This window comes from Fistularia commersonii, chromosome 10 (assembly GCF_037954325.1).
Source record: "Fistularia commersonii isolate RoL2024-O1a breed Wild chromosome 10, RoL_Fcom_v1.0, whole genome shotgun sequence".
Classification (NCBI taxonomy): domain Eukaryota; kingdom Metazoa; phylum Chordata; class Actinopteri; order Syngnathiformes; family Fistulariidae; genus Fistularia; species Fistularia commersonii.
In genome coordinates, this window is record NC_141293.1 from 4,806,131 (window position 1) to 4,817,014 (window position 10,884).

General features: G+C 40.2%; 1 protein-coding gene across 1 annotated transcript in view; it reads right to left on the reverse strand.

Annotated features, from left to right (window-relative positions):
• The window catches only part of st6galnac3 (ST6 (alpha-N-acetyl-neuraminyl-2,3-beta-galactosyl-1,3)-N-acetylgalactosaminide alpha-2,6-sialyltransferase 3), a 152,206-nt gene extending 142,006 nt beyond the window's left edge, over window positions 1-10,200 (reverse strand). The window contains exon 1 of the mRNA XM_086153401.1: window positions 9,909-10,200. Coding sequence (XP_086009527.1) covers window positions 9,909-9,926 — 18 coding nt within the window. The 5' untranslated portion in view covers window positions 9,927-10,200. The remainder of the gene's footprint in view (window positions 1-9,908) is intronic.
• Window positions 10,201-10,884: the final 684 nt, after the last annotated feature.

The following is a 10,884-nucleotide window of genomic DNA, read 5'->3' on the forward strand; positions in this document are numbered from 1 at the left end:
AAACATGTGCCGTCCCTCTGATGGACTCATTCCTGATCCTATCCATCCTCGTCATTCCAAAACAGAACCTCAATATCTTTATCTCTCCATTGCTCTGGACTGTTGACCCTAGAGAAAATAAAACCTTGTTACGAAAGCCCATTATCGCAAACAAATCGTCCTACAACAGAGTGACCTGCGAGCAAGCCTCAGTTTTGGGGTTGTAGCATTGCAGTGTAGCGGCAGTCGCACGTGCTACCCCGTATTGTTTATATAGTCCATCATTGTTTTCTACTGTTATAACGCTTTTTTTGTGCTTTCTTCGGTAAGTTAGCCCTAATTATGGCTCCCAAAAAGATTAAGAGTGCTTATACTGGTAGTGTTTAGAAGACATAAATAATTACAGTAAATATGAAGAAGGAAATAATAGCTAAATGTGAGTGTGGTGTTGGTGTTACAGATCTTGCTAAGCACTATAACACGGCTAGGTCAACCATCTGTACAATCCTGAAGAACAAAGATGCGCGATAGACGGCTGATGTGGAGCGACTACGTTAACAAAGCAAAGGTCTTGAGTTTAGAAGAAATAGAAAAGTTGTTGTTCGATTGGTTTAATGAAAGACGGCCAGCTGGAGATAGCGTTAGCGTTAGCGAGGCTCTCATAGGCAAGAAGGCTTGCAAGACTTTTGCTTGCTTGGTTCAGTGATGGAAACACCAAGTGCAACCAAGGAGAGCTGGCAAGGACAGAAATACAGTAATAATTAAGGTTATCTTTAATTCCTTTCTATATTGTGGCCACAAATAAAGTCATCAAAAAGTTTTAAAAGAAACTTTTAAATCAGTTGGATTTACATTGACTTCAGTGGGAAACGATTTGGTTCAGAGTCAAAGAGTAAATTAAATTGGTAAGTCAACGTTCTACAATACATCAAATCCTCTACCTTCTTTATCTCCACTCCCTGTAGCTGCTCGGGTTCCTCTCATTCACACAAATGTATTCCATCTTGCTGCGACCAACCTTCATTCGTCTTCTTTCCAGAATATACAGCCACCTCTGCAGATTCCCCTCCACCTGCTTTCACTACAGATCACAATGTCATCTGCAAACATTTACATAAACTTTAGTAAAGGTCTTAAAAGTCCTAAAAGTTTCTATTAAAAGCATGATATGAGTATTTTAGTAGACAGCACTATGCTGAAGACAGCAGCACAAAACAGCTTCTTGATATGGTAATTCTTTTAAAAGGTAATTCATCTAATACAATGGAGAACATGAGAAGGCTGAATATTATGTATCAGTAACACTGTGGTGTCATGTCCATTTTACTAACCGTGAAAAATGGGATGAAACCACAGTACAGCAGCGTGTAATCTTAGCTCATGACTTAAAATATGCAGGTCAATAAATAATTTGTCACCGTGGTGACAGGGATGATTGAGGAGGAGAGATACTGTTTAGGTCTCTGTATTGACTTTTCAGAGGAAGCATCACTTCATATAAATTAGCATCACTATGTTTTTTTTTTTTTTTTCATTTTATCTCATTTAATTAATTTTTAAAGGACCGTGTGCAAATAGAGCTGGGCTAAAACAGATCGAAGACGGTCGATTCTAGCAGATTCTAGCCGGATATCGAATTTCCAACTGTAGTCCCACAGAAACGAAACAGAGATGAATAAAAACAACAACAACTACATTCCATCACACACATTTAGCTAGCAGTGCAGGCCCTCACGGTAGTCCCATCCCTAGGAATACCACTCAGCTAATCCATCCATGTCTTGACTAAAAAGTAAATACATCCATCTTAAGCGCCAAATCCCAATTCCATAGATTCTCTGCAGACAGGGTCATCAGGAGAGCCGGCTCTATGGTCGGTCTCAGGAAGGACAACTTTGAGACCGTGGTGGAAAGGAGGAGGGTTAAGAAACTGTCGTCCATCATGGACAACCCGGACCACCCCCTCCACATCACACTGGATAGACAGCGGAGCAGCTTCTCCAGTAGATTGTTACAGCTCCACTGTCTAACGGAAATCTCGCCATGAAAATAATAATAATAATAATATATCCTTTATTAATCCTCGTAGGGAAATTCATTCTCTGCAATTGACCCATCATGGATGAACCATGAGCAGTAGGCTGCCATCCACCAGTGCCAGGGGAGCAGTTAGGGGTTCAGTGTCTTACACACAAGGAGGAGCTAGGAATCGAACTAGGGATGTTCGGTTCCAAAGACGACATACTGTATATATATATGTGTGTGTGTGTGTATATATACATGTACATATATATATACACACATATACATGTGTATATTACATATACACACGTATACATATATGTATATAGGTATGGATAAACATATATATATATCATTTTATTGTATTTATTTTTTATTTTATTCTTTGATGTTCCCAATTTGATGCTGCTACCCCATGTGCCCCCCAAGACTATTTCTGATTCTGTCTTGTCCTTGTATGTCTTGTTGCTGCCTTTAAACAACTTCCCAATCATAGGATCACAAAAGTATATCTCATCTGATCATCTCAAGTTCTGAAGATGTTCACGACACCCAAAAGTTAAAAGTGCACACAAATACAACAACCACATCTAACATAAAATATAAAATGTTATCTTTGTACTGATGCAGTCATCAAAGTCATCTTGATACACAAACAAGAAAACAAATCAGTTCATCCTTTTACACATGACCTGTTTTCCTTCATTTGAAACAACCCTTCTATTTGAGTCAAAACCAAGAATCCAAAGATGCAGGAAGTTTAGATGAATTTTTGTACCAGGGGCACTGGGGTTCAAGTAATAAAAAAAGTTGTCAATTCACAGTATTTAATCTGAATACGATTACACTTTATATTAAGATAGGATTGAATATACTTTACTGATCCCCACAGACAAAATTCTTTTGTCAGTAATTCTTTTTGTTAGTATGAATAAATATGAAGAGAAATAGAAATAGAGAGACAATAAAAATACAATTAAAAGATAACAGTATGGCTGGAGTGCCCTGAGGTACTGTCCTTTCTCCATTCCTCTTCACCCTCTTCACCTCTGACTTCCGGTATAACAGCGGTTCCTGCCACCTCCAGAAGTTCTTCGAGTACTCTTCCATCGTTGGATGCATCAACGATGATGAGGAGGAGTACAGAGGTCTGATCCCAAGTTTTGTTGAGTGGAGCTACCAGAACCACCTCCTACTCATCATCTCCAAGACCAAGGAGGTGGTTGTGGACTTCCGAAAGAATCAGAGGTGACAGGTACCGATCACCATCCAGGGTGAAGAGGTGGAGATAGTGGATTGGGGTCCACGTCAACAATAAACTGAACTGGTCACACAACACTGATGCACTCCACAGGAAGGGTCAGAGCAGGACGTTCTTCCTGAGGAGACTGAGGTTGTTTGGTGTTTGTACAACCTCCTCAAGATCTTCTTCAAGTCTATGGTAGCCAGCGCACTCGTCTTTGGTATAGTGTGGTGGTGGGGAGGTGCCAGGACTGGTGAGGTCAATAGGCTCAATAAGATGGTGAGTAAAAGCCCACTCGGTGGTGGGGCTGAACCAGGACCACCTTCAATCTGTGGCAGCGGGGAGGGTGAAGGACAAACTGGGAGCTATTCTGGACAATCCATCCCACCCCCTGCAAGACGAATTGTGGCTGATGGGAAGCTCCTTCAACCAACGGTTTATCACACGCTTCCGATGCTCCTTGGTGCCCACGGCCATCAGATTGTATAACAGCAGTCTGGACGGCACACAACCAACCGGAAGTGCATCTGTGCTGCTTCCACAACCTCACTACCATACCCCATCCACTACCTCGCCCATTCACATGCCATGCCCTAACTCTGCTGTTATTCTTGTCCTTGTTGGTCCCAGCCCGCATGTATCCTGCCTATTTTTGTTTATTTATTTTATTCTTGTCATTGCTATTGTCACTCTATTTAGACTGTCGTTTAGTTCAGGTTGTATATTTCTCACCCTTACGGTTCCAGTATGTTGTCCATTATTATCCCTGATGTTGTTGCTGTTGTTCTCCCTGCTGTCTATTTATTTGTGGATGTCTTGCTATTGTCTGCCTTCTAATGTCTCCCTACATCTGTTTATATTCATTTTTTTTTTTTTTTTTTTTCAAATTTTTGACATTATAACTGCAACACAACTGTGACCATGGAATTTCACCTATGCTGAGCAATATCGGAGAAAAAGACATTCACCTATAAATAGACAGCAGAGTGAACAACAACATCGAGAATAAAGATGGACACCAGAATGGAAAAAAAAGACAGCAAGGGTGAGAACAGACAACCAAAACAAAAACAAGGATAAGAACATAAACAGAGTGACAGAGTGACAATAGCAATGACAAAAATAAAAAGATGCAAGATCCGAATGGGCTGAGACCAACGGGGATAAAAAAGACAACGGTGTTAGGGCATGACACGTGTATGGCACATATTGGGCAATTACAATAATTTTGCTCTATAATAAAAATTAATGATAAATAAAAAAAGGTTTTGAGGGTTTCATAGCTTCATTAGCTACCCGTTCACCGGAATATTGCATAGTGGGCGCGGAGCTTGTGTATCACCTGTTGCGATGAACCAGTAACTTTCGTAAGAATCTTGATATTTTCTTTTGAACGCAGCTTTCTTTTTGCTGGATGCTTCTGCTTTCTCGTTGTTTGCTTGTTTCCTCCCAAAAAAGCTCTCCAGCATCTTTTGTTTCTGCTTTTTTTTTCAGGGAGTGATATATGAAATGGCGCAACAAAGTGCAGCAGTAGGGCGAAGGTGTAAACAATCCTTTGTAAAAATAAGATCTGGAAGTTCTCATGAAAAAAACTATCACTTGTACCAAGAAAGATTTTCTTTGTGGGATGGTACCAAATGACCGGCGGACTGGTACCGGTCCAGGGACCGGGGTTTGGAGACCCCTGCTCTGGAAGAAGACCACAGAGGAGATTTGGGGATGGAGGGAAAGCAGACATGAAGTTAGAGGGTGCATAGAAGAGGGTTAGATGGAGGAGATAAAAGAAGCAGCCTGAAGGAAAAGAGGATGGTTGTTTCCTGTATCACGTGGACCCATTTTGGCTGTGTCTTTAAGGCTTCCCTCAAAATCTTTAGCCAAAAAAAAAAAAAGAGAGAAATAACAGCTTGGGAGCTGAGTCACAAACAGTGAAGCAAAGAAAGTACAGCTCCCCTGGCAATTGGGTAAAAATAAAATGAAGGCACTCAAAAAATACTACTCTAAATAAAGGATGTCCGGTGTTGATTGACTTCCAGCATTTTTCAGGGATATTATAATCCGAGCGGGGAAAAAAAAAGCTTTGAAGCGCAATGACGTGAAGCAAAAACTTTTTTTTTTTCTTTTTAGGTTTATTTCACATTCAAGAGAAGGTGCTGCGTTGAAGCATGGAGGAGCCACCGTTGAGTCTCCAGCTTATTTAAAAGCCAAATGGGAGTGATATTACACCCCCTGTTTGGGTGTAATACAACTACAAACTGTTGAAAATCAACATGGCCCCCCTTTGACATCTTGCAGGGGGGTGAAGCTACACTCTCACGCAAAACTGTGGTTTAGTAAGACTTGCTGAGTCACTGGGGATGAGGGGATTGGGGGGGGGGGGTTTATTCATGAGCCCCTTAACTAGGACACATGATGCAACTTCAACTGGCCTTTCACTCCTCTGTCCTCCAAAAAATACACAAAAGTGAGTGTGCAATTATGATTCAACATAAGTTTCATTTCTAAAGTTGTTTTTCTCTTTTTTGACAGTCCTCTGCTGACTACGTAGTTATTCAAGTTTTTAACAGCGTCCGGACATGACATAAAAACCAATAAAAAAAAAGTTGTTACGAATGATCTATAACGATCAGCAGTGCAAAACAATTAGCACTGCTAATTCAATTTTTGATGCTTCCATAGGAAAAAAAAAACACAAAATTCCCTGTAAAAGGGTAAATCATGAACAAAGAATTGTCTTTTAAGTATCCCAAAAATATCCTAAAAACACATTTTGCTGAGTACTTCATCCCTTATCATACCGGCAACACAACTTATCCGTCCTGTCAGACATGTGATGATCAGCAGATATTTGACACAGAGAGCACTGTTGGAGGAGAACAAGCGATGTCACAGGGAGTGTGTGTGTGCGTGTGTGTGTGTGTGTGTGTGTGTGTGTGTGTGTGTGTGAGTTCATGCATGTGTGTGACGGTGTTTGTCTGCCTATGAGGCAGTGTGAGAGGTGTACAGGATATGTGCAGTGAATGGGTGCACATTGTGGCAGTTTGCATGCCAGTTGTGTGTGAAAGAATGAGAATGAATGTGCGCTTGAATGTGTGTGTGTGTGTGTGTGTGCGAGCGAGCGAGATAATTTTGTGAGTGTGTTTGTGCAAAGTGACATTTGTGAATTGTGCAATCAAAGCTAGTGTACATTTCGAGAGAAAAATGCATTTTCCATTCAAACAGTCCTCAGGACATCAGTATGAGTGCGTGCGTGTGTGAGTGTGCATGTGTGTGTGTGTGTGTGTGTCGCCTGGTCTTGTTCCAGCCCTTGTGTGTGAACCAAAATGTGTGTAACCATGCCCCGGACAAGAGGCAACGATGCGACCAGCCGCCTTTTCCAGCTCAAACACGCAACTCCATGCATGAATGCACTCCAATTAACACACAGTCTAACAAAGAGCAGCCGCTCATCCCTCTCTTTCTCTCTCGTTCACATAAAATGACCATCCCGGCTTTAACGTCACCCCGAGACCTGTTCACGACCGGACAGGCAGAGGTCACGACAATCACGACCGACAAAAAAAAATCATCTGTGGAAATTCACATGGTGAAAAATGTGTATCCTAGAATATGAGAAAATGGCGATTGGGAAATAAATAATAATGAGCAAAAATGCAAATATAGAAATGTGTCAGTATTTTGAAAACTAACTAAAAATCTACCTGAAAGATTTTGTTGGTTAAAAAAATTAGAAAAGAAAAAATAAAAAATGAAATAAAAGTGGAGGGGGAAAAAAATAAAATTAGGGAAACTAAACTCATGAAATAATTTGATTAAAATAACAAAACTGCAGTTGTGACTTGGCCAGTTGTCCACTGTAACTGTGTTTGTTTATTCAAATGTGAACTTTGCCCAGAAGCCTTTTGGACTCACTCTTTCAATGAGAAAAAAACGTGAAATACTTTGCAGTTGAAAAAGCTGAAAGAAAAATAGACAGAAAGACAGACAGATAGATAGATAGATAGATGCAGATAAATATATATGTCTTTTTTTCAATATTACTGTCCAGAAATGTTTGTTATTACAACAAACATGTCTTGTTTATCATATAGTTAATATGAACAAAAAACAAATATATTTGGGTGCTAGACGGAGATCAGAGTGACATTTGTGCTGGCAAAAACTAAAAACAAACAAATGCAAAACATATGAATACTTGTTTTAATAAAAGTTACATGACAATTTGAGAAGACGAATATTAAAAATCAAAGGATAATTGAAATTGTGCAACAAGTCATTCGTTCATTATTTATACATATACCCATGAGTAGTGTATTGAGGCTGTCCAGCTGTTATTGGGCAACTTGGGGTCACCAATGAACCTCCTAGAGAACCAGGGGGAACCCCACACAGACACGGAGGGAACCTGGAGACCCCACAAAGATGGAGTTGAAATGTGAACCTTCCTGCTTTAAGGCCAGGCACTAAACAATTCACCTTGCCACTGCAAAATAAGTTATTAATTGAAAATCCCCCCCGGTAAAAAAAAAAAAAAAAAAAATTGAAAAAAATTAATCAAAAAATTGTGATTTTTAATACAATTTTTTGTGTGTCGAACAAAACAGACAAAACCATGACTGTATGACTTTTGGAAAGCAATGTAATGAATGTTTTGCATTTTTTATTATCTGATCCACAAATGTGCCTGACACCAAATTATTTTATTTTTTGTTATTTTACCCATGTCTTTACTCAGACCCTACTGAAAGGGAAATAATTGCTGATTTACTGGCTTTTTAAATTATTTACAGTTTAACCTCAAGCTTGTTTGGCATGGGTTTTCTCTGTTTTTTGGGGGATGACTTTTACAATCAGAATACTTTATTTCAAGGGGCAAATTGCTTTTTGTTGAATGCAGTACCGGCTCACAGAATAGAGAAGAATAAAAATAGAGTGCTAAATAAAAGTTGAGAATAGAATAGCAGATAATAAAACCCAGATAATAAGATCCAAAGAAATAAATAGAAATGAAGTTAAAGGTATGTAAAATATATATATATAAAGTATATACATGTGCATTTACAAGGAAATTTATTTTTTTTTACAATTTTTGAAAAAATAAATAAATAAATAAAAAACTTAAGAATAAAAAACGTCCGCCTACAAAGTTGCGAGTGCTTCGGAGTGCAACATCTCTGCTTCAATTCCAACACAGAGTTCTCCGGCTTGCATGAATGAAATGGTGAATTTGGTGACGTCTATATATGACCTGCAAATGTGAGAGTGAGTGTTTGTTTGTTTTTATCTGACGTGTAAATAAGCGTGTGGTTGTGTCTACATAATGCATGAATGAGTGAATGGTTGAATGTCTCTATTTGACACGTGAATGAGAGGGTAAATGATTACTTTTCGATGTAACGTGCGAATGAGAGCGTGAATATTTGTTTTTCTATATGACCTGCGAAGGAGTGAATGGTTGAATGTCTCTATATTACATGTGAGTGATTATTTTTCTATGTGACCTGTGAATGAATTCATGGTTGTATGTGTCCATATGACACATAAAGGAATCAGAGAGTGATCATTCCTATGTTTCTATCTGACCTGCAAATGAGTGAATTATTGTTTTTCTATATGTCGTTTGAATGAATGCATGGTTGTCTGTCTCTATATGACGTGAATGATTGAGTGCCTGGTTGTGTGTCTATATAACGCGGAATGAGAATGAATGTTTGTTTTTCTATCTGACTTGTGATGAATGAATGGCTAAATGTCTCTATATGACATGTGAATGAGTGTCTTTCTATATGACGTGGGCAGGAGAGTGAATGTCTGTATGTCTATCTGATGCTTGAATGAGTGAATACATGAATGTCTCTATTAAATACACGAATGTCTCTATATGACATGAATTTTTTTTTCTATCTTACGTGAGAATAATTGAATGTTTACATGTCTATATGACATGAATGAGTGAATGGTCGTGTGTCTATCTGACACAGAAATTAGTTATTTTCTATGACGTTCAAATGAGAGGGTGAATTGGTTGCGTGTGGCCCCATGATGGATCCAGGGAGAACCCCGCAGCTGGGGTGGCCTCCAGCCTCTCAAACAAATCTAATTTTAAGATAAGGCATATAAAGAATGAATGAATGAATGAATGAATGAATGAATGTCAGGTAATGTGATGTCCTCTCCAGGTCTCAGGGGGGATCATGTGTTGTTTTTCTGACTGACACTGCTGCCACGGTCAAAACATGCTCAATCTCACGGCTCCCGCGACACTATGCGTCAAAAAAACCTCTACAAATTGTGTGTTTTTATTTTGCGTGGAGTGAAACTTCCACGGGGACTCACATTAGGACCAGAGCAGGCGTTGGGAAGGGGGGGGGGGGGGGGGAGGCGGCCCAGCTGACCGACCTCCTTCTCCGGGGATAAACACAATCATGAGCAGAATGCAAACACCGGGGCCTCTCTTCTCCCACTCCCACTCCCACTCGTGGGGCGACCGAGGCAGCCCCGGCAGGCGGACACCGGTACAGGCTTTCAATCCCCCTCTCTCCCCCTTCCCCCCGCCGGAGCATCGCCGGCACCGGGTGCCCTTCCATTTCGCGGACACAGAAACCCACCAGCCACCCTGCTCCGTGACTCGTACCTTGCGTGTTTCCACGGCGGTGCATCCACTCACCTTACACATCCAGGCCATCCTTATTTCCACGCAGACAATGGTGGAGCGCTTGTTTTCGTCACCGGCGCAGCACGGTTTCCCCCCGGTTCCGTCCCCGCGGACATTTATCCGCGTTCTCCGAGGACGCGGACAACGAAAACGCGGGTCCACGGACACGAGTGGCGTGTGAGCCGTTATTATTTTCCTCTATGTGTATGTGTGTGTGTGTGTGTATGTGTGTGTGTGTGTGTGTGTTTCCCTTCTTCCTCTCGGCGCAGCGACTGGCCGCAGACACGCGTAGCTCCGCCCCTCCGCGTGGGTCACGTGATCACAGTCGATACCCCCCCACACCCTCTGAATCTCAGCGCTTTGCAGAGATTTGCCCTCTATTTTCACCAGTTTATTGTTTTCTGTGTTGTTTTTTACCACAAACATTGGAAAATTTAAACAGATCTAGATTTGAATTTTAATTAATTCTTCACATTTTTTTTCAACTACTCAGACGAGGCCCAAACAGGTGTAATTCTTTTTCTTAATTTGCTTTGGGCTTTTCCTATCAGTAAAACTTCCTCCTCCATAAGATAAGATAAGATAAGATAAGAAAAGATAAGATAAGATAAGATAAGATAAGATAAGATAAGATAAGATAAGATAAGATAAGATAAGATAAGATAAGACAGGGGTGTCAAACTCATTTCTCATCACGGGCCACATTCGGCCTAGGTAAATGTCATTAAAATGATAGCATACTTAGCAATAAATAACCAAAACATCATGTCTTTCCTCTGTTTTGGTGTAGAGAAGTACAAGGACATTAGGAAAATCTTGGAATTTAATGAACAATCCTTTTATAAAACATTTCACGAAACACCTCATATTTCTCTAGAAAAACGTGTAATTTACTTTTATCATTCACATGTATGCATTGCTACTGGTCCCACTGATCGTACATAGGCACAAAACTTTAACAAGTACTTGGGATTGAAAAATATAGCAA